General features: G+C 34.9%; 1 protein-coding gene, 1 long non-coding RNA gene and 1 pseudogene across 3 annotated transcripts in view; 2 read left to right on the top strand and 1 right to left on the bottom strand.

Annotated features, from left to right (window-relative positions):
* Window positions 1-237: 237 nt before the first annotated feature.
* LOC306644249 lies at window positions 238-9,045 on the bottom strand. Its single transcript, XR_013759217.1, has 3 exons — window positions 8,914-9,045; window positions 1,748-1,831; window positions 238-500 (listed from the first exon to the last, which is right to left on the bottom strand). It is a non-coding gene; the product is annotated as an uncharacterized lncRNA (long non-coding RNA).
* Window positions 9,046-9,151: 106 nt separating this feature from the next.
* Window positions 9,152-26,249, top strand: part of DPH5 (diphthamide biosynthesis 5) — a 36,635-nt gene continuing 19,537 nt past the window's right edge. Inside the window, exons 1-4 of the mRNA XM_079110968.1 lie at window positions 9,152-9,295; window positions 9,480-9,636; window positions 17,687-17,811; window positions 25,460-25,568. Of these exons, the coding sequence (XP_078967094.1) occupies window positions 9,502-9,636; window positions 17,687-17,811; window positions 25,460-25,568 (369 nt within the window). The 5' untranslated portion in view covers window positions 9,152-9,295; window positions 9,480-9,501. The remainder of the gene's footprint in view (window positions 9,296-9,479; window positions 9,637-17,686; window positions 17,812-25,459; window positions 25,569-26,249) is intronic.
* The window catches only part of LOC306644239 (2-iminobutanoate/2-iminopropanoate deaminase-like), a 33,592-nt pseudogene continuing 16,988 nt past the window's right edge, over window positions 9,646-26,249 (top strand). The window contains exon 1 of the transcript XR_013766943.1: window positions 9,646-11,837. The product of XR_013766943.1 is annotated as a 2-iminobutanoate/2-iminopropanoate deaminase-like (transcript). The remainder of the gene's footprint in view (window positions 11,838-26,249) is intronic.

Here is a 26,249-nt window from a genome sequence, read left to right as displayed (position 1 = left end):
ACATGGTTAGTTAAAAGAAATTTTTAAACTTTTATCCATTTTTAAGTTAGTAACACCATTTTCCACTTCTTATTACAAATAACATTTTGGTCACATTATAATTTTTAAAAATTTGACCTTTAGCCTGAAAATACATAGTTTTTGAGCACCAAATATTCCATTTGTAAATGCACTTTTTTAAGGTATGTGTTCGGAGAGGTGGTCCTAAAGTCAATTTCACCTAGAACACACACAAATCATGTACCACTAACTGGCCAGAGAGTATGTTTGGTAATAATACAAGCTAATGTTTAACTATGTACTATATTGCAGGCCTTTTGATATACACCTCCATTACCACATTTAATCCTCACAAAGCTTGTAAAAAACAGTATTACATAAAGACAGCTAACACATACTGCTACAATTTGGATGTAGTTTATCCCCCAAGTGTTCACATGCTCAAATCTTGGTCCTCAGTGCGGTGATGAGGGGATGGTGGAACTTTTAAGAGGAAGAAACTAGAAGAAAGCAGTTAGGTCACTGGGGGTGCTGCCCTTGCAAAGAATTAAGGTAGTTCTCATAAAACCCCAGGTAGTTAGAGTGAGTTGTTAGAAAAGAGAAAGTCTAACCCCTGAATCCCTCCCTGGTGTCCTGTCTAGCTATGTGATCTCTCCCTCTACCACCATGATGCTATCTGCCACGTTATAACCTAGTGATGTGGGCCCCTCACTAGGCTGAGCAAATGCTGGCACTGTGCTCTTGGACCTTCAGAACTGTCAATTAAGTAAACTTCTTTTCTTTATACAGCACCAAGCCTCAGCTATTTTATCATAGTAATGAAAAATGGATTCATATACTTACTAAGCACAAAACTGCTCAAAGTATTATGAGATAATGACAATCCTCTGAGATAAATACCCTTATTTTCCAGGTGACATAATTAAGGGTTCAGGAATAAGGTCATATTGCTTGTAAGTGAAGCCAGAATTCATGTAGTCTGAGTTGAAAGCCTGGGCTCTTAACCACTGCTTTTTACTGCTTCTGCAATTGGTATGCATGTTTACTCCTTGCACACATATATCAAAAATACTACTGATGAAATTCTATCAGGTATTATTTAACGAATACTAGAAGAGAAGCAATAGCTAGAAGCAAAGATATGATTAAGATACATTTCATACGAGTCTGAATTCCAATAAGCCTTTATTTTTAGAATTTAATGAGCTCTGATATTAAGATGTTAAAAACTGCTGAAAGGAAACATTATTTAATATTGACAAAAGGAAATTCTACTGCAAAACAAAAATCCAAATAAAGTAAAATGTAAGCAAATAAGATTAGGGTAAATCATATCTTATGTGCGTCTTGGATTTAAAAATACAAACCAAAATCCATTTTAAAAAAATTAAGACTTTTGTGAAATTCTGTAACTTGATATACACAGTGTTGAAAAATTTCTAGATTTATGATGAACAAAATCACTGTATTATAAGAGACCATATTACTAAATCTGAATAATAATTCAAGGTCCTTTCAGTTTATTAACATAAAATTTAATAACAATAACAATTTGCATGGTTTGTTTAAAAGTACTTATATTCTATTTATACAATTTTGAGGCCCAAGAAATTATTTATTGCTCACTATTTCATATCAGAATCTATTAAGACAGCAAAGAGGGAAAATGAAAAGAGAAGTAAGAGATGACTTGGTGGGATTTAGAATCACAGAACAAAGTAAAGGCCTACAATTACAAAAAGCCCACCTTGGTTGATTCCTGATTTAATGTTCTTTCCATTCCAATCCACTTCTACAGAAGGAAGACTGAACCCTAAATGTGATTTAGAAACTACATGTCAAAAAAAGAGAAGACAGACAGAAAAAAAACATTTAGCTAACAGCGTTCAAACAGCAAAAATAGTCCAATTCACCTATTTACTGGCAGCAAGGCCAGTATTGAATACTAGGCATCCTGACTAGAAGTATTATGTCTGGGCACAACTATATTCATTTGGTACACACATTCATTGTGGAAATAGTAAGGTCCTTTTAAAGAGACTGACTTGTTTGCAAATAGATTGACTCATTCCTAAGTATAGACTCTAAACTTAAATAACATTGGGGTGTAGAAAGAAAAGACGTATGCCTTCAAAAATAAATAAATTTACTTAGAAGTAGTATCAATTATTACTACTTAAAAACATTTTTATCCAATACAAAGTGTTTTATTAGTATTAAAAATAAACATTAATGAATAACACAAGAAAGAAAAAAATTACACGAGGCAGTCAATATTTTCAGTCATCAGGGAGCTGCAAATTACAACCCCAATGAGATATCTCCACATACCTGATAAAATGACAGAAGACTTGCAATGCCAAGGGTTGCCAAGAATATGCGACAACTAAAATTCACATCCATTGCTGATAGGAAAGGAAACTGTACACACACTTTGGAAAATTATTTACCAAGATCTACTAAAATAAAACACATGTCACCAATTCTACTTCCTAAATACATGACCCAACAGAAAAGTGGGGGGGGGGGGGAGGCTTACGTGCAACAAAAGACAGATACAACAATGTTCACGGCAGATTTATTCATGTTAGCCAAAAACAAACAATTATAATGTCCACTAACAATAAAAGATAAATAAATTGTAGTATATTCATATGCCTTATGAAATGGAAAAGAATGAACCACTGCTATACAAAATAACATGGATAAATCTCAGAAATACAAAGAAGCCAGATGTGAAAGACAACATTATCATATGATAAAACATTTAAGAACAGGCAAAACTAATTTATGTTGTCGGAAGTCAAATAATAGTCAACTGTGGGGAGGGGTGGGCATTTATTGGAAGGGGACAAAAAAAAGAGTTTCTAGGGTGCTAGAAATGTTCCATACTTTGATTTGGGTTACAGGCACATGATTATACACATATGTAAAAATTCATCAAATTGTACTTAAGAGTTTGATGGAGTTTATTATACATAAGCTGAATCCCATTTTCAAGGTTCTCTTTTGGTGAACTTTCTATGAGATTCATTCACATTGTTTTGTGCAGCAGTAGTTCATTCTTGCTTATTACTGTATAATACTAAATGAATTTACTGTGATTTTTTTTATTGTTCTGGTAAATTTGTTTTTTTTTTTTAATTTAATCTTTAGGTCCCAAATGAACTTTTTTTTTTTTTTTTTTTTTTTTTTTTTTTTGGTAAGCGGGTAGATTTTGTTTACCCATCTTCTGCTTTAAATTTTAACAACTGCTAGGCGATGTTTCTTTGGTGCTGCCAAGTCTATTGTGCTGAACATAATGACAGAATAATAGAAACAAGGACAGTTTTTCTCAGAAAGACTACCTCAGAATATAACATTTGCTTAAGATAATTTTTCTTTGTGAATCAATAAAAAATTATAAGTAGAACATTGGTCTGTAATTCCTGAACAGTGTAAATGATTTCATGGAATTTGTGTTGAATCTGGAAAAGATGGATAAGGCTGACTCATAATTGGGATGGGACACTGTAGACAACTATACACTTAATTCCAAAGTCTTTTATCCATATCTACTAATGTTTATTAAGGCTCAACTCATTGTTTGGCACTGTGCTAAGCCATTTATCTGTATTTTTAAATTTATACTCAGAATAATCCTATGAAGGATGATGATACTACTATCTCTACTTCACAGAAGCAGCAACTGAGGTTTAGAAAGGGAATGCACCAGGGTGGAAAGGCCTAGACCATATCAACATCTAAATGACACCAAGATCTGAGTTCTCAACAATTTTGCACACTTCCCTCTACCCAGTTCCTCCTTCCAAGGAATTTATAGTTTATAACCACATACAGACAGAACACTGATTCATTCAACAAGCATTTATTGAGAATATGGGTCGGACACTGTTCCAGGTGTTTGTTCACATCAGTAAGTAAAATGGATAAGAAAAAAAAAATTCCTGCCTTTGTGATGTTTATATTACAATAGAATATGGACACTAAAATAAATATATAAATAACTAAAGTATACAGTTATGTTAGATGGTGAACAGTCCTATGGGAAGAAATGAATAAAAAAAGATTTAGAAGTATTGGTAGAAATTTTATATAGGATAGGACTCACTGAGGAGGTGAACCTTAGGCAAAGAGTTCAAATAAAACTAGAGCCAAAAAGCCACAGACAGCTATACTGGTTAAGAGTAAGAGGTGGGGTTAGAGAAGCTGGGTGTTCTCACACAGTTTTGAGTGAGGAAAGCCACTCATCGTCCTTCTCCCACTAAATACTGGCTATCTAAAATGTTCCCATAAATAAAATTTAAAAGAACACTATATAGCTTTTTAAGCACAGGAAAAGTGAAACTATGTATCCCTGATTCTACCTATTTAGCAACAGACTTGGAGGAACTGTTAAGGATAAAAATGGCTTAAAGGTGTGATGGTGCACTCCTCCTGTAATTCCAGTGGCTTGGGAGGCTGAGGCAGGAAGATGGAGTGTTCAGTCAGCCTCAGTAATTTAGCAAGTACTAAGCAATTCAGGAAGACCCTGTCTCTACATAAAATACAAAAAGGGGCTGGGGGATGTGGCTCAGTGGCTAAGCGTCCCTGGGTTCAATCCCCAATACTAAAAAAAAACCAAAAAAACAAAAACAAACAAACAAACAAAAAAACCACAGGCCTAAAGAAAAAAATGGTTTACACATACAGACACATAAGGGAACATCTTGGGGAGCTACAAAAACAGGACTTTCCATTTATGTACAATGAATCAAAATAAATAAATTAAAACAAAACAACAACATCAAAAAAAAAAAAAAAAAAAAAAAAAACAGGGATTTAGGTGACTTTCTTCCACCTTGTTACTCTCAATCTAATCAGCTAGGTTAGATGAAAACAATAAAATTTCCCGTATTTCCCACAGAAATTAGCTCTAGGTTTATTTTTTATTATTTGTGCACTTCATGTCACCACATGATGTAAAACATGATGAGTAAATAAGATCACTGAGTAAAGAAAAAGCAACCTTTTCCTAAATTAATGCACAAGGTAACTTCAAATCTTTTTAACCTTGGTAAATACTGTTCCTTCCCCAAATGCAACACTATCTTTAATTAACATGTACTTGTGAATTGTTAGAAAATAATGACTATCAATCAATTCAAGGTCTCTAGACTCTAAGAATATTAATCAAGATTCCCTCTAACAAAGGCAATCTCTGGGAACATGTAGGTTAAAAGGCCAGCTTCAGAGGAAAATAATATTCTCTATTCACAATAAGGTCAAATGGAGTTTAGTCAGTCCCCCTGAAGGTTCCTTTTCAATACACAAGTTCAAATAGGAAAATTGAAGGATGACTTCTTTTAGATTTAAGGCAAAGACAATTCATCCATAAAGTAATGCAGCATTTCAACTATGTTATTACTTTAAACTGAAAGTAGTTTATGATGTGCTTATGACAATAAAATGGAAAAGTCATCAATATTAACTACTTAGGACAGTGTGTCTCTTTTACATTGTACAACTGACTATTGCCTGAAGGTCTTAGAGGTAAGGAAGAAATTCTGATAGTGAGGGCATTAAAAATGAGTTACTGGAAAAGGTTATAAAAACACTTTAAATATCTTTGAAACCCTAACACCACCTACAAAACAAAACAAAACCTTTCAGAAAATGTATGAATGTTTACCATCAGGGATGGTTTGGTATTGTCCTACCTGAAAGCAGGAACATGGAGGAGAATACTCTTCAGGCCTTGTTCATCTTTAGTATTCTTTAAATTCAAAAAGGTTTTCACTTCATCCTTTTTTCTTTTTTTTTTTTCAGTCCTAGAGTTGCCATCCTCTATAACCATCCTCTTCGTATCTCTTTTGCTACACATGGAACTTTAAATTTGCTATCAGAAAAATCTGTATTCCGACTGCTTTATTATTAAAGTAATGCTACTATATGTGTTTAAAATTAATTGGAAATTGTTTAAAAGTAAATTTTAAAGCCCAGCTTAAACTGGGTAAAGAAATAATAAAATTTGATAAGCTATATGCCTAGGTATTTTTTGTTAAATCTGTTACCTAGAAAGAAGTTTATCTTTCAAATAAAATACAATAATATGCATACTCTTATCCACAACACCCTTAGAAATTCTGCAAAAACTAAGGTTGGTTGATATCTAGGAGGATGGATTAATGTGTGACAAAGCAAATACAGTAAACTGTTCACAACTGCAGAACCTAGGAGGTAACTATGTAACGTTTACTATAAAGCTCTTTCAAGTTTCCTATGTTTGAAAGTTTTGCTAAAATTGTTGGGGAAAGTGTAATCATATCAGAAACCTGTTTTAAATGGCAAAGGAGAAACATCCAAATTTACAGAATAGTTTTGCATAAAAGATGAGGCAAACTTTGCTGCTTTGCTGCTTATAGTTGTGGAGCTGGGGAGAAAAAAAGATCGCCAAAACACCTTTATTTTATCTATTTTCCTCCCAAGAAGTCTAAAAAATTTACACTCCTATTGAGGAATGAAGGCAAGTAGAAAGGTAGGTTTGTAAGTTCTTCCGGCTAAATTTTGAAGCAGCATAGAAACAGAAATTTCTTCTGTCTCTAAATATTCATGTTTTAATTCCTTGCCTGTATAGAACTACTCCATTTCCAGTATAGATTTATTTCCTAAAAGAAAATAAAGCATTCCTTCCTTCAGATTATTCTTTTTGGTAATGTCCATTCACAGCATATTTACTTGAAAATATTCAGAGAAAATATGAAGACAAACACACACAGAAATGACCAGCACAGTGGAAACTTTACCTATTCAGTAATGTGCATATAAAGTATATGTAATGTCCAACAAAAGCCTTTCACCACCAATGGTTTCTAAAGTGGCAGGGGCAAAGCATGTTCATATGTTATATTCTAGTGATAACATTTTGGTAATTATTTAGAAATATCACCCCCTGCATTTCCTAAAATAGAAAATAAATCATAACTCAAAGAAATTGCTCAGCTACTAGTGGATACAGAATGACTTACCTATAAACAAATACTTATTGAAAATCTTCTATGTGACAGGTAAAAGAATATGAATAAGACATGGTCTCTCTGACTTCATAAAATTGATGCTTTAATAAAGAAGAAATATAGATGTACAATTACAAAAAGACAAATTAACTGATATACACAGAGTATAAAGAGACATAGCTCAGGGTTTTGGAGATCTCTGAGAAGACTCCCTGAATTTAGTCTTTTAAAAGGATGAGTAGTGGTTACCTAGGCAGGAGAGAATAGGAGACAGTATTCCACACCCAAGGAGTAGCATAGAGACAAAAATGACATGTTGTGGGCACAGAACTACAGGCAGTTCAGTACTGCTGGAGAACAAACTCATGGTGTGGAGAGATGAGGCTAGAGAGAAAGGCAATAACCATACCACAGATGATCTGGTGGGGATGTTAAGGCACCTGAACATTCTGACCTCACAAGGCTTTTTAGAAAGGGAATGACATTTTTAGATTGCACATTTACTAGAACTTCCTGGCCTCCAAGAGAAGGATGAATGCAAAGGAGGCATGATGACCAGCTAGAGGAGTGACAGAATGAAGACCCAAACCAAGACAGAGAATGTAGATACAGATTTTATTGAGAAGGACAAACAAATGTAACATATATGGTGACTTCCAAGGATCTAGGTTGGGTGACTGTATGGATGACAATCCTGCCTCTCCCTCCCACCAAAGTAGGTAATATCAAGAGAAAAGCTAACATGGAAGGGAAGATATAAATTCAATTTTGGATGTGTTGAATTTGATGCAACTCTGGTTATCTAGGTGAAATTTTCCTGCAGAAAGTTATACATTTGTCCAAGGGAAGAGGCCTGAATGGGAGGTTGGAATTTGAGTTAGCAAAATATTAGGAATAACCTAGAATTCTATAAGTAGACTGTCAGTTTTTCTGGCGTTTTGTTTGTTGTTGTTGTTTAATTTTAATGATTCTTATAGATGTGTAGTGGTATCTCGTGATTTAAGTTATTTCCTTTATGTCCAATGTTCACCTTCTTTTAAAATGATTTTCTTCTATTTGCATCTCTTTTTTGGCTTCAGTTTCAATCTTTTCCCATGTTTTTAAGTTAAGATTTTTTTTAATATTATATTTTGAGAGTTCTTACGCAAGGCCGTTATCAGATATATGCTCTACAAATACGCTGTGAGGAATAAATTAACGTGATGAAAGCAGAAAGAATTAGGAAGAGCGTATATAGCATGAGAAGTACAAAGCGTAGGAGGAACTCACAAAGGAAAAAAAGCCAAGAATTAAGGAAGGAGAGTTGGGCAAAAAGACACAAGGCCCTGTCGAAGAAACACAAGGAAAATTCTTAACAATCAATACTGACTACCAAAAGAAGCAATGAAAACTGCTGTTTTTAACTTGGTTGAGATCGCTAGTGAACTTAGGAACGGCATCTTTATTCAAAGCAAATCTTTCCGATACCCAAACTACATCTAATTAACCTCTTCATTAGAATTCCCCCTGTGCAAGCACTTGAGATGAGCTCTGAAATCCCTAATCACTCTTAAAGGTCATTTCTCTAGACGGGAGGGTCTGGGATTCCCGACAATGAAGATGACGAAGGCAGATCCTAGGGGGATTCCGGCTTAAGTTCTATAGGACAGACCGGAGAAGTCGGTGCGCCGCTGGGAAATCAGAACTATACTCACCGCCGGGTTTGCCAATCAGACACCGCGCCAGAAGGCCGCTGCTTAAACCACCCAACGAGAGGGCGGGGATTACAATACGTGGGCTTGAGCAAACCCGGGGCAAATTCGGGGAGTCCCTCTCGTCCGCCACCCCTCATGAGTACAGCGGAGTACAGGCGCTGAGCTGGGGGCTCGCAGCCCAACTCGAGTGGAGCTCTTCCTGGGCAAAGATCCACCGCACTTACCCGGGACTAAAAAGGGGATGTTTAAGTTATTGATTCGGGGCAGCGTGTGCACGCGGGTTTTTTTCCCGGAAGCAGGCTGGGGGCGTTGGACCGACTGCCCCGGCTCAATGACCTTTAGCCTTCTAGCCGTGGCAGCCTCCGAGTCTCTAGCAGCGGAGTCGGGGTCGGGTCTACGGCAATCACAAGCCGACTCTCCCACGCCCCCTGGCTAGTCGTAAAGTGCGGCAAAGGCGCCTGCGTTTTGCGGCGCCGCCGTAGATGATTCCAGTGGCGTGGGAGCTGGTCGGCGTGGCTCTGATGCTTTAGAGCTGCTTCACTGTAAAAGCCGGCTGCGATTATTATTTGGCGGAGCACAGGGGACCAGCTCACATTCTCTCATCGGGTAATTGGACCCAACGGGTGAGATTGTTTAAAACATGGCTCCAAGCCTTACTTGTGACTTGAGGGTCTCAAACCCCATTCGTGCCTTGTCGCTCCTCGGGGGGCTACTCTGTTCATTTGCCTCACTAGACTTAAGGTATCCCCAGTGTAGCTGACATTGCTTTTCTTGTTCCTTCGTCCTGCAGTCACCTTCCCCGGGAGTTCGAAATGCTTTACCTGATCGGTTTGGGCCTGGGAGATGCCAAAGACATCACAGTGAAGGGCCTGGAAATTGTAAGACGCTGCAGTCGAGTGTACTTGGAAGCCTACACCTCAGTCTTGACTGTAGGGAAGGAAGCCCTGGTAGGTGATTTAGGTTCCCATCTCAGGGAAAGAAAACTACCTAATGTCTGACTTTGATAAACTAAGTTGAGTAGAGTTTCTGCTTGTTTAAAATACATCTCCTATTGATTAAGGATCTCAGAAATACAAGAATGGAAATCATACACCAACCAAGTGACTTGAAAGATCAAAGAGTGGTTTCTCTACTTTACAAGTCTAATTTTGTGGTTTTCTTCAGCAAATAAAGGAACATTATTTTACACTCCACGGGGAATAGTTATCAGAATCCCTTATTTCATGTGATAGGCAAGAAATCCTTTCTGAGTTGAGTGCTAATGAGGTGCTGACACCTAAATGAGTCGGTTATATATTCAGAAACCATGATGAAAGCCTACCCCTTTGAAGTATTTCCCTAGGGAATGTTGATTGTCTGCCGGTAACATCTAAAGGGATCCTACCTTTAAGTAGGTATCTCCCAATAAAGCTCACACATGTATATATTAAGTAAGCCTGGGACTAAATAACCAGAGGATTTGTTAGTGTAGTTATATATTTAACTGGCTTTCTTTATAAGGACTGAGTGAATTTTAGAGGAAGTCAGTTTCAGGTTATTGTCAAACTCCAAGTAGGGTGTAAGTTATGATCAAAAGATTGATGGAGGTGTTATGGGAGGAGGTAGTAGATTTTTAGAGTTGTCTTTGTCATGTTATCCAAACAAAAAAGTGACTAACAGAATTTCAGGTCTCTGTCCTCTTAGATTCATACCCCAGAGAATTCCAAAGCCCCAGAGTTACTTTAAAATCTTGAAGGAATTAAAGACTGTTCTTTGAAATATGCATGCCTTGAAAAAAATTTCTATATTAATGACCAGCTTTGATTTGTTGGCCCCATTCTTTTCATTGTTAGGATGGAATCAAAATATCTAACCTCAGGATGATGGAAATATATTACTCTGATTAGTGGTCAAAGAAAACTACAATGAACTTAAAACCATCTAACAGAATAAAATAACAAATCAGTTTTATAAAGAAGGTATCAGTATGGCGTGGAAGAAAGTTTGGACCTAGATTGTCTTTACTCTGTTACATGTCATTGAACAAGTCTTTTAACTTTAGTTTCTTAATATGTAAAATGAGTCAAAAATGTCTGCCTTGTAGGTTCTTAGCAAAGTGCATGACACAGAAGTGTTCAGAAGTGGTAGTTGTCACTGGACAACTACCGCACAGTATTATATTCATTTGTCAAATGGAGGTAATAAGTTGGAAGGTTATGTAGGGTTTTATTAAGATGTATGTGAAAGTGCTTTGTAAATTTTAAGCACTAACTAAATGTCAATTTTGGTTGCTCTAATTTTTATAAGAATTTTTTTTCCCCAAAAAACAGTTACTGTAGAGTCAAGATCTGGCCCAACCTCATCTATTGGTAAATTATGTATGCATTGTTGAGACGTAAGAATATCACTTCTTCCACAACAAGTGCTAACATTTATAGGACACTTGGTTTGCACTGTTTTAAATGCTTTCTTTAGAATAGGGCTATTATTCCATAGTTACTGTTAACATTTTGCAGGTGCAGAGAGGTTAGGAAACTTGCCCAATGTGTGAGTGATAGAGGCAGGTTATTAACCAAAGCAGTCCTGAGTTGAGATTTGTCACTCTTGATCTTTATACTGTGCTGTGTCTCTGCAGTCTTATAGACAGATAAAAGCTACACTAAGTATAACTTTAGAAAACATCTAAAGAAAGGGAGGATTCAAGCAAAATGGCTTGTCTTAAATCCTACCACATCACAAAGTTTCTTCTGGTGTGCTCTCCATGTTCTTCTCCAGGTCTTTGGTTCATGTTCTTCCCTGAACACCTTGACATACACAACTTCATCCACCATAATTGAATCATTTCCAGACTAAAGTAAGTTATAAATAAATTTATGCCCTTATGTTATCCAGTAAAATTTCAGAATCACTTTGACTTCAGCCACTTTTTTTCCCTCCTTCTTCCCTTCATTTCTGCCTTTTTCTTTAAAACAAATTTTTTTTTTTTTTCTATTGTTGGTATTGGGGATTGAACTCGGGGCACTCGCCCACTGAACCACATCCCCATTCCTATTTTGTATTTTATTTAAAGACAGGGTCTCACTGAGTTGCTTAGCACCTCACTTTTGCTGAGGCTGGCTTTGAACTCTTGATCCTTCTGTCTCAGCCTCCTGAGCTGCTGGGATTACAGGTGTGCATCACTGCATGTGGCAACAAATTGATTTTTTAGAAATTTGTATGTACTTAACATACCTATTTATACAATCTGGTCTCAACTACAGATGACTTTCACAGTGAGAAAAACAATTAGAAAATTTTATCTATTTTCTATAATGAAATGTTTTCTTTTATCAATACTCAAACATAGTGTTTTATAAAAGGCACCAACCACATCATTGATAAAGAAATTTAAATTTATCTGATCTTAAATTGAAAACTATTTTGAAATTTTCAAAGAGGTAGTATTATTTATATCTTCTCTAGCCAAAATATAATTAATCTAGAGGTAGTAAATCTAGAAAATAATTTAAATAACAATTCATAATAGTAGTGGAAGGAAGAAGCTGTAAAATTATGTCTGTAAAGAAATGAGATGAACTTATCTAAATCATTACTCTTGCTTTTACCTACTAAAAGTAGAAGTGGTTCCAAATGTGAAATAAATATTAGTCATTAATTACTATGAGGAATACATGTAAGAAAGAAGTTCACTTCCGGCTGCAGTGGTTAGGAAATATTAGATGAGCTAGATGGAATTTGAGCCGTGTTTTCTTTTTTTTTATTGTAAACAAATGGGATACATGTTGTTTCTCTGTTTGTACATGGAGTAAAGGCATACCTACCATTTGTGTAATTATAGATTTACATAGGGTAATGTTGTTTGATTCATTCTGTTATTTTTTCCCTTCCCCCATCCCTCCCACCCCTCTTTTCCCTCTATACAGTCCTTCCTTCCTCCATTCTTGCCCCCCTCCCTGACCCTAACCCTAACACTAACCCCTCCCACCCCCCATTATGTGTCATCATCTGTTTATCAGTGAGATCATTCATCCTTTGGTTTTTTGAGATTGGCTTATCTCACTTAGCATGATATTCTCCGATTTTATCCATTTTCCTGCAAATGCCATAATTTTATCATTCTGTATGGCTGAGTAATATTCCATTGTGTGTGTGTGTGTGTGTGTGTGTATATATATATATATATATATATATATATATATATATATATATCTCACAGTTTCTTTATCCATTCATCAATTGAAGGGCATCTAGGTTGGTTCCACAGTCTGGCTATAGTGAATTGAGCAGCTATGAACATTGATGTGGCTGTATTTCTGTAGTATGCTGATTTTAAGTCCTTTGGGTATAGGCCAAGGAGTGGGATAGCTGGGTCAAATGGTGGTTCCATTCCAAGCTTTCTGAGGAATCTCCATACTGCTTTCCAGAGTGGCTGCACTAATTTGCAACCCCACCAGCAATGTATGAGTGTACCTTTTTCCCCACATCCTCTCCAACACCTATTGTTGCTTGTGTTCTTGATAATCGCCATTCTAATTGGGGTGAGATGGAATCTTAGTGTAGTTTTGATTTGCATTTCTTTTATTACTAGAGATGTTGAACATTTTTTCATATATCTGTTGATTGCTTGTAGATCTTCTGTGAAGTGTCTGTTCATTTCCTTAGCCCATTTGTTGATTGGATTATTTGTATTCTTGGTGTAGAGTTTTTTGAGTTCTTTGTATATTCTGGAAATTAGTGCTCTATCTGAAGTATGAGTGGCAAAGATATTCTCCCACTCTGTAGGCTCTCTCTTCACATTACTAATAGTTTCCTTTGCTGAGAGAAAGCTTTTTAGTTTGAATCTATCCCAGTTGTTGATTCTTGTTTTTATTTCTTGTGCTATGGGAGTCCTGTTAAGGAAGTCTGATCCTAAGCCAACAAGTTGAAGATTTGGACCTACATTTTCTTCTGTAAGATGCAGGGTCTCTGGTCTGATTCCGAGGTCCTTGATCCATTTTGAGTTGAGTTTTATGCAGGGTGAGAGATAGGGGTTTAATTTCATTCTGTTGCATATGGATTTCCAGTTTTCCCAGCACCATTTGTTGAAGAGGCTATCTTTTCTCCATTGCATATTTTTGGCCCCTTTGTCTAGTATGAGAAAATTGTATTTATTTGGGTTTGTGTCCATGTCCTCTATTCTGTACCATTGATTTGTCTATTTTGGTACCAATACCATGCCGTTTTTGTTACTATTGCTTTGTAGTAGAGTTGAAGATCTGGTATTGTGATACCTTGAGCTGTGTTTTAAAGTAATATATCCCAACCCTTTTTGTTGTTGTTGTTGTTGTTTGTTTCTTTACATTATAATCGAAGTACAGAATGACATTTGTTCATCACTGCAGGGTACATAGAGAAAACTGCTCATGTCAGAGCAGACTAACTTGGAGCCCCAGCTACCTTGTAGAGAACATTATTCTCCATCTATTCTTGATTTGTGGCACGTAGGAAATTCTGCAACTGAAGTTCTACCTTTGAGCAATCACTTACCATTTCTTTGCTCTGTTTTTTACCTGTAAAATGGGGATTAAAATAGTGCCTATCTCAGATTGAGGTAAAGATTAAATGAATTCATATATATAAGGTTTTTAGAACAGTGCCTGATCACGGAGTAATCCTAATGTAAATGTTTTAGTACAGATGTTATTATAGGATAATAACATTAATATTATTTTCCTTGAAGGAAAACTGAGTTTTTAAAAGCATAGAGGAGGAAAGCACAAACATTTGCTATACTTGTTATTGGGCTTCATTGAAGTGGCTTTCATTTTTTTCCCAGTGTATCTGTTCCCTCTCTTTGTTACTTACATCATCTGGATACCAGCTCTTCCTTGTTGCCTTGTTTTCCTGTCTAGCTACTGTGGATTGAGATCAGGGAGACAGTAAAGAAGGGTGAAGGACTTCACACTGAAAAAAAGAGGCCATTAGCTATGAGTTTTTTTTTTTTGTTTTGTTTTAACTTCTTATCTGCCCTTACCACAAATCTGAGTCTATCTTCTTTCTAGTCTTAGAAAATGACTTGTAGGATGAGGCTGTTTTTCCTGTTCAAGACCTAACTCCATCTAGATATGGTTTTAAAACCATTTTCTTTGAAACTTTACATCATTATTTTTTATGTTCAACCTGTATTACCATGTATTTCTCATGTATTAACTGTATTTCTCCTTCTGAAATCATACTCAAGCTTTGGTCTTTCTAAAAGTCTCCTCTTTTAAACCTGTTTTTCCTATAGTTATTATTCTCTTTTTCTTTTATATAGAGCTTTTTGTAAATGTATACCTTCGTGGTCCCCAGTTCCACTAATGTCTTACACTCTTACAGACTTACTCCCTTTTCTCAGAAGTATTTCTATATTTTTAACAATTCTTTCATAGAAGAGAACTCAGTTCTTTCATACTTGAGAACTCTAGAGAATAGTTTTGAATTCTTACCTGTGTTACTTCTTTTCATGTAATTGACCACTGCTTGTAGCTGGTTTTGAAGACATGACTTTGTCTTAATTGTATTTTACCTTTCCATTTTTCTTAGTCTCTTTGTAAACTCATTTCTCTGTGTTTAAATGTCAGTATTTTAAAGATTTTGTCATTTGTTTCTGAATACTACTTTTAGCCTCTACTCTTACTATTTTTTGACTAGCTAGTCCATTAAATGGTTTACAATTCAAAAAGTACTAAAAGATATTACAAAACATAAAGAGATTCCAGTTCTATTCCAGTCCTCTTCTTGCAGACTGTAAAGAGCACTACTAATTTCTTGTGTAGCTTCCAGAAATATGAAAACAATTTAAATTTACCCTGTTCTATTAAAAACTGCCAGCTTATGGCACGAGTGAATTTTTAACTTTTACCTTCATTTTCATGAATGATTAGGGCCGAGACTACAAAAACTGGCTAATCAGTCATTGGATAATATAAAATCCAAATTTAAAACTATTTATTAAATAGTACTCCCTGTTTTTCTTATTTTGCTTCTCTCAACCCTGACTAGACTGGATGCTTTTTTTAGTATATATGTGGTAGTTAATTCTGCACTAGTGTGCACCTTAAGGGTGATAGGAATGTATGTCTCATTCACCTCCATCTCCCAACATCAAGCATAGAATTTGGCATGGAGGATGTGCATAAGAAATATTTCTTTAGTGAATATATGAATGAATAAATATGTGGATAAATTTAAAAATAATTTAGCATTAGTCTCTTATTACATTTGCTATCTCTTCCCTTTTTTAAATATTTTTTTGAGAGGATCAGCCATTTGATTATAATGGAATGTTTGTGTATATATAACCATTGTTGTCTCATTAGACAGTAAACTATAGGTTAGAATAAGTGATAGTAAAGAACAGTGCTAATACAATAATATCAGTGTTGAGAGAGTGACTTTTTTTGTTAGATCATTTATAAAGTATGAAATAGGATTATTACTGACATGTGGTTTCTTGGTCTTTAAGAAATGTTGGAAGTTCAGCCAGATGTGGTGCATACCTGTAATTCCAGCAATCCTGGAGGCTGAGTCAGGTGGATCATGAATTGGAGGCTAACTTCTGCAACTTAGTAGGACCCTGTCTCAAAATAAAAAATAAAAAGGGCTGGTATAGGCTGGGGTTGTGGCTGTGGTAATGCACCCACCTACCATGAGTGAGGCACTGGGTTTTTAAAAATAAATAAATAAAGGCATTGTGTCCATCTGCAAATAAAAGACATTAAAAAGGGGGGGAGCTGGTGTACTTCCGTCGGTGGAGTCCTCCTGGATTCAGTCCAGTAATGGGAAAGAAAAAAAGTTCAGTAAAGACCATCGTTTTCTTCAGTTTGCAGTAATCAGTGTGTGTGTGTGTGTTCTCTTAGACATGTAAGTATAAGTGTTCTACAACCATTAAGTTTTCTGGCTCATAAAATCAAAGTAAAGAATATTAAAATTAATGGTTAAGAAAAAAGTACATGGTAAAAGTGAAATGAAAGAGAACATTTTATCTATAAGAAAATTGTCATTGGGAATTTCTAGAACATTTCTTTAGGAAGGGATCTTTTTCACATTTAAGGAACACATTTTAGTTATGTATTAGGACATAATTACCAGAATTGAAATTTGGATGCTTAATCATTTGTTCATTTACTCATTTGTTGGACAGATATTATCAAGTACCAGACTCTTCCATTACAGCATTCCATATTACTTTTAGTAACTTAAAATTCTCAATATGTAAGAAATAATATTTATCTGTGTATACACCTTTACTTCATTGAAATTGCACGTTACTTCATAGGAAATTGGTTATAAGATTCTGATCTTGCATAAAAACTTTTAACCAGTACCATATGACCACCAGCTTATTAGCTCACTCCTTGGTTTGTTTCTCTAGAGCCCCAAAGCCCTCTGCATGGAAACTTCTGTATATTTAGAATTCAGTTCTTTCTCCTGAAACTCTGCCTTTCTAGCAGAAGCAAGGAAATACAATTTAAAATCTGTCTCTTTTGCATTTATGTAGGAATGTTTGCTTGTTTTATAAATAGTCAAATCATAATTTTCTTTTATTTATTTGATGTTGCTTTTTATTTTAGCTAGAATGTCATTGATGATCCTATAGAAAATTTAATAAAACCAGAACTACCATACTCACCATTATTAATGTATTTATTCTGTATTATCATGTTTCTGAAGTAGGAATCATGCATACATATTCTCTGTTCATCCTATAATGTTCTGCCTGGTCTATTAGAGCCAAATTTAGAGGTAAATTTAAAATGCAAAAAGCCTCAGATGTTAAGAGGGCTGCCTCCTCTTGGGATATTAAGATAGCCCCAAAGATAGAGTTTAATTGCAACCATGGTATAGTGTGCCAGCTCATTGATGAGTTATATTGAATGATCTGTATTTGGATGGTTGCCAACATTCACACCGGCCCCAGACAACAATTGTTTTGTGTGTGTGTGTTGAAATGGTCACCTCCTTTCTTTCATTTTTATATTGGACTTAAATCTATAGGAAGACTTTTATGGAAGAAAATTGATTCTTGCTGATAGAGAAGAAGTGGAACAAGAAGCAGATAATATTTTAAAGGATGCTGATATCAGTGATGTTGCATTCCTTGTGGTTGGTGATCCATTTGGGTAAGCTTAAGCAAACATTTTGAGTTATTTATTAATCAATAATAATTATTCTATTACATTTAAAACTTATCTTCCATATAAGAGGCTGTGGTTTATCTGAGCTCTATCTGAAAATTTGAATGGTTTAAAATTTCATTATCTTTGAGATTAATGGGGATATCTGCTTGTTAAAGATACCCATCATAAGTATCATTACATTGTCAAATGTCAGCCCTAAAGTTTGTATCTTGATTCTCTTATTTAGAAGATGATGTAGAGTATCAAATGCCTTAAACAGTGTATCATTATTAAATATGTCATTATATTATCTGAAGTCATGCCTGCCATTTGCTTCAGATAATTACAATCATCTTTGGCTTCCTTTGGTTTTAGGCTTTTTTTTTTCTTTTTTAATCATGTAATATTGTATTATACTACTGTCATTTTACTTGTCTTGAATTTATCATTTTTCAAGCTTCTGATTTCAGTTTCTTATATCCATTGGGAGCCTTGTTCTTCCTCATTATCACGAAGATGTGCTTTTACTTGTCTAGTCAAGCATCATCAATCTCTGATGTCAAGCCAAATAGAATAGTTTTTGTCTCCAGCTGGTGACCCAAGATTTATGTCACAGATTTAAGGAACATAAGGACAATTAAATCACTGTGAGCCCACCATCAAGAATGTTTCTCACAACAATGGAGTTACATGTGTGTGTGTCTGCCAAAAAGAAAGTAATTTATATCAGTGTGAAGGGCCAGACTCTATAGCGTTATTATACTCGATTGGAATAACTTTGGATGATCACACATTTTAAAATATTTAAATAACCTCTGACATTGTTTTCTTAAACTTAAGGCTTCTCAAAATTAATAGTACCTTATCTTCTTTTTTCTAACCATAGGATGGGAAAATGAAAAAATCCTACGTAGAAAATGTTTTCTAATTCTTACAGAATTTTTCCCCTAACACACTGACTTCTACATAAAATCTGAATTTTCTATAGGAAAATCTCTCACTAAATTTCCCAACTTGATGGTACTATAATTCTTGGAGTCACCTAGTTGAGCAAACTCAGTTGCTTTTGACTTTAATGGCATCCCGTCACTGACAGTGTCCATTGCACAATAATAACACTACTGAAAGTGAGATTTTCAGACTGGTGTCAGTCCACAGACTGTGTGTTCTAGTCCATAATGAGATGAGTATAGAAATTGGGAGAAATCATTCAGAAATTTTCATAGCTATTTTAAAAAGTAAATTTTATGTCTACTGAATTAATAACAATTTGGGACTTGTATTTAGTATCACTTCATTTCATGTTTTGTTTTTCTGATAGTTTATTTTTATTGCATCTTACAAAACTATTGTTCCATGATAATTTAGAACCTAAAACAAATTAACCTTTCACCATACATAATTTGAGAAGCACTGCTATCAACTTTTGTTTTATCAAGCTTTTCTTATTCTTTCATTTCTTTTTACTCTGGCTCCCAGTCTTCTCCTTAATCTAGCCTCATACACCCTACACCTTTTGCTTGGTCCATTTACAAATTCATTATGCATATGTAGTCAAATTCATATTTGTAAAAACCATAATTTAGAAACTCACCAGGGCTCTTAATATAAATAACAACTTTATTAGCTCCACCATTAGCCAGATAGTGAAAACACTGCCCAACTTGCCCTTCTGCCTCTGTCCTACCACTCTTATTCTGAAGCCCACATTTATGCTAACCAGTTTGCTTTTTCCCAGTCATCATGCTTTCTCACCTTCATTCCTTTGTTCAAGTTGCTTCCTTCATCTTGAATGCCCTGTGACCTACCTGTGACTGTCAGAAACCTACTTATCTTTCAAAGCTCAGCTCTCCATGCTGTTATTCCAACATGAAGTTATATCTCCACTGTTGGCATATATCATTCATACTCATTTCATATAATACCTAACATTTTTTTATAACCTCTACATCTACTTTTCTTTTATATTTATGGACTGTCCTTCACATTTTTATCTCATTAGTGTCCTTCACAATACTAGACATAGAATTGGCATTAATTAAATATTAATTGAAGAGTTTTGGTGTATTTTGACTAAGGTCAACAAAGACAGACCAGAAATACCTTTTTTTTTTTTACTTCTTTTTTAATTTAAGTTTTTTTAATTTTTATAGACTGCATTTCGATTCATTGTACACAAATGGGGTACAACTTTTCATTTCTATGGTTACATAAGGTAATTCACACCATTCATGTAATCATACATATACATAGGATAATACTGTCTGTATTCTACTATCTTTCCTCCCCCTACCTTCTCCTGTCCCATTTTCCTCTATACCATCCAAAGTTCCTTCATTCTTCTTCCCTTGTTATATATTGTCATCCACTTATCAGAGAAAACATTTGACCTTTGGGTTTTTGTGCTTGGCCTGTTTCACTTAGCATGATATTTTCCATCTTCACTTACCAGCAAATGTCATAATTTTATTCTTTATGGCTAAGTAATATTTCATTGTGTATATGTACCACAGTTTCTTTATCCATTAATCAATTGAAGGGCATCTCGCTTGGTTCCACAATCTAGCTATTGTGAATTGAGCTGCTATGAATGTTGATATGGCTGCATCACTGTAGTATGCTGATTTTAAGTCCTTTGGGCATAAAACTGAGAAGTGGGATAGCTGGGTCAAATGGTGGATCTATTCCAAGTTTTCTGAGGAATCTTCATACTGTTTTTCAGAGTGTCTGCACCAATTTGCAACTCTACCAGCAATGTATGAGTGTGCCTTTTCCCCCACATCCATGCCAACACTTATTGCTTGTGTTCCTGATAATAGCCATTCTAATTGGTGTTAGATGAAATCTGAGGGTGATTTTAATTTGCATTTCTCTAATTACTAGAGATGATAAGCACTTTTTCATATATTTGTTGATCACCTGTATATCTTCTTCTATGAAGTGTCTGCCCAATTCCTTAAACCATTTATTGATTGGGTTCTTAGTATTTTTGGTATAAAGTTTTTAAAGTTTTTTTATAAACTTTGGAGATTAGTGCTCTGTCTGAAGTGTGTGTGGTAGAGAATACCAGGATATCCTGAACTCACATTTATCTTGTTAACAAGTAACTTTTTGTACACCCATCTTATGAACTCCTACATGCTGGATGATAAGGCATGAATTTATATCTTAGTGGGGGAGGTGACAGTAATCAGAGAAAAGTAAATTTTAAATTTTGGCAGGCCTATGAAGAGAGAAAAAAAGAAGAAATAATAGAGACTTATTTATATAAGGTTATATGGAAAAGCAAGTATCTCAAGAACGAAAAGGAATAGAAGGAAGGAAGAATATTCCAAGCAGAGGAAACAGTAAGATTGTGCTTAGGAGACTGAAAGGCTAAGGTGGCTACAGGATAGTGAGTGAGTGAAAAAGGAATATTGGAAGTGTTATAGATGTAGGCAGGAGTGAGACCATGATAAGCTTTCAAGGGGCCAGGAATTTTACTTGAAACATGTGGGGGAGGATTTTTCACAGGGAAAACCAGTCCATTTGACATTACTGAAAGAACACTAAATGTTTGGGTGAAATGGATTTAAGGGAGGCAAGAGTATCTTTGGTGGGATGAAAGGAAAAAACAGTTTGGGACGTATTTAAAAGGAAGAATGTCAGGATGGGTCAGGTAGACGGGGAAAAGAAAAAAAGGAAATCTGACTTTGAGGATTCTAGCTTTATAATTGAGTAGTTGATGGTTCAACTTCTTGAAAAAATGAAAAAGTAGTAGAGAATATGATTGGGGAGATAATAATTAGTTCTAGAAACATATTTGAAATGTCAGACTGTTAGATATCTGCTGTTGGAGCTCAGGAGAGGAGTCATCCTGGGAATATGACTTTTGAAGTTATTCATATGTAGATGGTATTTAAAGCCAGAGGTATGCATAGAATCATCTTAGAAGAGAAGGGAAGAACAAAAGACCAAAATTCAAGCCCTAGGAAGCTTGGGCATTTCATGGTCTATCTATAGCCAGGGGAGAGGAAAAAATAAGAAGGTAACTTGTCCCAAAAGCCAAGGAAAGACTGTTTCAGAATGGAAAGACTGATAAACTTTGATATACTGCTGAGAGTTTGAATATAAGACGAGGAGAGAAAAATGTGTATGAAGTTAGAGGCATGATGTTTGAAGTTCAAAAGTGGTGATTTTATGGAAGAGTTGGTACTTGAGCTAGTTCTGGATAGGGTTCAACAAGTGGAGATTAAAGACCCAGTTGAGGAAAGTGGAAGGAGAATTTCATGATTGAGTTTCTCTATGTTGCCCCAGCCGGTCTCAAATTCTTGGGCTCAGGTGATCCTCCTCCTTTGCTCTTGAGTCACTGGGACTGCAGTTTCGTGCCACCATGCCTAGAATGTGTTATTAAATCAGGCCTTGAAGAATCACAGTTTCATTGGATTAAATGGAGAAATCAGGAAAGAAATGTGGAATGGAACAAGGCACTGAAATTCATTCTAATATATGATTAAAAAAAAGTTCCTTGTTTAACTCTTAACTCTTCCTACTTATTTGAATAAAACATGAAAATGAAGGTTGTTCAGGATGTTTAATCTTAAATTTTTAAAAATATATAAAAATTCATGAGAGAACACACATAGCAAAATTTACCATTTTAACCAGTTTTTAAAGTATACAGTTCAGTGGCATTAAATACATTCACATTGTTATGCAGTCATTGTCACTATCACTGTCCCTCTCCAGTAATCTTTTGAAGAAGATAATGAGAAGTCATAATTAAGCAGGTTGATGGAGTTCTCATCTGTACCCTTTTATCCAGATTATTGAAAGGAATATGGAAATTAATCACATAAAGAATGTAAATGACTCTAAAGAAATACATCAATAAATCTGACTTAATCATGCAAGAGATGCTAGTCTCAAACATTGTATCCGAATGGGGTTGTTGAACCTGGTTCTTTGTTAAACAAACTCTAATAAACAGTTTCATTTTGTTATTCTACTCTATATTTTTAATATGTCTATAAATATATATATATAAATAAGTGAACACACTTTTTATCCTTACTTTATTTGCCTTTTCTTTGATGCAAGTGTACACACAGAAAATGTACCTTTATTTACTTTTCTCCTGTGTGCCCTAATGTAGGCCATTTAATTGTTCCTATTTCATGTAATGCATATGAACAGTGTTTAGCACCTAATAACTTCCCAGTGAATTTCAGCATTATCATTAGTCCATTTTTTTCCTCCAGTAAAGCTGTTGTTGAATGAATATATACGATCCTTTAGTTCTTTCCTACTTCTCCACATTTTAGATTGTTTCCTTTATAGCAGATTCTCCCAAATTGGTTTTCAAGATCAAAAAATAAAAAATTGTGGACATGAACATTTTCTAGCACATAAAAAACACTGTCAAATTATTCGTCAGAAGGATAAGATAGTACCAGGTTATGGGGCTTCCAGTAGTTGATGGAAACATAATTTTCACAATGCTATTCGAAATGCTAATACCTACAAATTTACCTATTTTTGGACCACCAGCACCCATATTTCAAATATGGCAATACTTTATTTGCACACTCATATTTTTATAAATAAAATTTAAAACACACTGTCTTATATTCAAACTGGTTAATTTTATGTGCCGTTGAGTTTTTTAATTTTAAGATAGGTCTTGCTAAGTTGCTGAGGCTAGCTTCAAACTTGTGATCCTCCTCCCCCAGCCCCCCAGTTGCTGGGGTTACAGGAATGTACCACTGTGCACAGCCAGGGTCTAGTTATTTCAGATGAACTTGTGACAGAGATATAATTGTAAACCAGTTTTCATCTACTTAAGTAACTCACCAATAAAACTAATCTAAAATTGAAAAAACTTACTCAGTTTTCCTTAATGGAAGTAATATGATTCTGTTCAAGGTAATACTAAAAATATTTTTTGCAACTGGCATTTTTTTTAAAGCTTACTGTTAATCAGATTGATGCTTTTTTTTTAATACTAGTTTTTATTTTATCCATGTGATTGAAAACAGGCTTCCCTGGTGGGTATGTGTTAATCAGTATCTGACTGCCTCATGGGGGATAAGCCCTTGATCTTCCTGCTTGATATGCATTGACCAGTTGAAAGGTTCTGCTAGTTTGTAAGTAATTTCTCAAACATGCTAATGTTTCCCCAGTAGGGCCTGGAATTTTTATCAAGAAAGAACAAAATCTTTAGTAATACAGTTCTAAACTAATGGGGGGGTACATTTCATAGTATTCATATTTATATTTGTATATATTCTTTCTCTACCCCCACTTTACCTGATTTTAGTCATGAGATTTATCTCAGGAAAGGAAAGGCAACAGGCAGAATATCCATCCATCCATACATTTATATGAAACCTAATTATAAATGTGTAGCCAGACCGAAAACAGTTATATATAAAATGTCTGCTAGACAGATATAAACCCCAAGCAGAATTCTGTCAGACAGAACTGTAATATAAAACTCAAAGACTGACAAGCTATGCAAATTATGTATTCTACCTTATGTTTTAAAATGCAGGAACAAACCCTTCAAAATAGAGTAGAAATAAATAATTGGGTCTAGTTGTGCTAAAATATAAAACTCTGAAGCTGTAATTTTAAGAATTTAAAGGATCTCATTTACATAGAAGCTAAAGAGTTAATCTCAAAAGAAATAGAGAATAGAATAGTGGTTTTCAGAGCCTGGAAAGGGTGGGGAAGTGGAGAAAGAATGGTAATGGGTACCAGGGTGCAATTGCATAGGAGCAATTGGTATGTTTTTTAGCACAGTTAGATTCAGCTAATTTAACATTCTAAAATAGCTGGTAGATAAATTTTGAATATTCCCAATACAAAGAAATGATAAAGCACATCCAACTACTATGTGTAACTATAAAGCTCTAATAAAAAAAAAATTAAAAGAAATGATAAATGGCAGTCAGGTATTTATAGTGGTACAGGAGGCCAAAGTTGGAAGATCACAAGTTTGAGACCAGCCTAGGTAATTTAGTGAGACTGTATCTCAAAATAAAAAATAAAAAGGGCTAGTGTAGCTCTGTGGTAGAGTACCCTGGATTCAATCCCAAATACAAATGAATGAATGAATGGATGGATGAAAGAATAAAATGTCTGAGGTGATAGATGTGCCAGTTACTTTGATCTTAATGTGTAATGTTGAAATGTCACATTGTATTCCATAAACATGTAAAATGAAAAATTAAAAGAATTTAAAGGGGCCCAAAGAGTTTAAGAATTTGCTGTAAAACAGTTAAATTGTAAAAGAGTTAAATTCTACAGTGGACAAGAAGTTTACTTGTCTTTTTATAGTAGCTGCTTGTGTTATAGCTATAGTTCAGCCTTGTGAAGGGTGTGTGTAAGCTTATACTTTGTAGCTAAAAAGCCCAGATAAGGTCTGGGGATGTAGCTCAGTGGTAGAGTTCTCATTACTTAGCATGCCTAACACTGGGATGGATCCCCACTCAAACAAAAACAAAGAAACAAACTAACAAAAATCAGATAAGACTTATGCAAACAACTAGTAGAATTTAAGGAAAAGTTCACTGGTTGATCAATTCCAACTTATGAAATAGAATACCTCTACTGTTCTAAAAGTAAGTAGCATTTACTTTAATACAAATTCACTGATTTCTCATTACAGAGCTACGACACACAGCGATCTTATTCTGAGAGCAGCAAAGTTGGGAATCCCTTATCGTGTTATTCATAATGCCTCCATAATGAATGCTGTAGGGTGCTGTGGTTTACAGGTAATGCTTTAAAAGAAGTTTTAAAATGGAAATAACTGAAATGTTTTATTTTTCCACAAATTGCAAGTAAATTTTAGTTGTTGATGAATCATAAGATACTTTTATTTGATAGCATACTATTTAATATATACCGTTTTTTTAATAGCAAATTTTCTATAACTTAGATTTTTCTCTCCCTTCTTGGAATAACCATTTAAATTTAGATGGAGAATAATTTTGATTATATATCCAACTTGCATATACATTAAAAGGAAAACATAAGCTAATTATGTTGCTTAAGTTATCCTAGATCTTTTTATATTTTTTCAAATGAGTTAATCACCATTGCTGAGACCTATACTTATCTACACAGTATTATTTTCTGCCGCATCAAGAGCATTGTTATACTGGGCGAGTTCGTACATATCTGTAATCCTAACTGCGAGACTGAAGTGAGTATTTTAAAATTAAGACCAGTCTGAGCAACTTTGTGAGACCCTGTTATAAAATTAAAAAGGGCTGGGATATAGCTCAGTGGTAGACCAGTTGCCTTCATAGCAAGGACTTGGATTCAATCCCTAGTATCACAAAAAGAAAAAGGGGGAAAAAAAAAAGCATTGTGATGCTGCATTTCTTAAAAGAACCAATAAAAGGTAAAAGCCAATCATGTTAGGCTTTTAAACCAGCTTTGCGATTATCAAT

Source organism: Sciurus vulgaris, assembly GCF_902686455.1.
Source record: "Sciurus vulgaris genome assembly, chromosome: 1".
NCBI lineage: Eukaryota > Metazoa > Chordata > Mammalia > Rodentia > Sciuridae > Sciurus > Sciurus vulgaris.
Note: the sequence above shows the minus strand (reverse complement) of the source record. Positions and strands in the feature narration are given on the sequence as shown.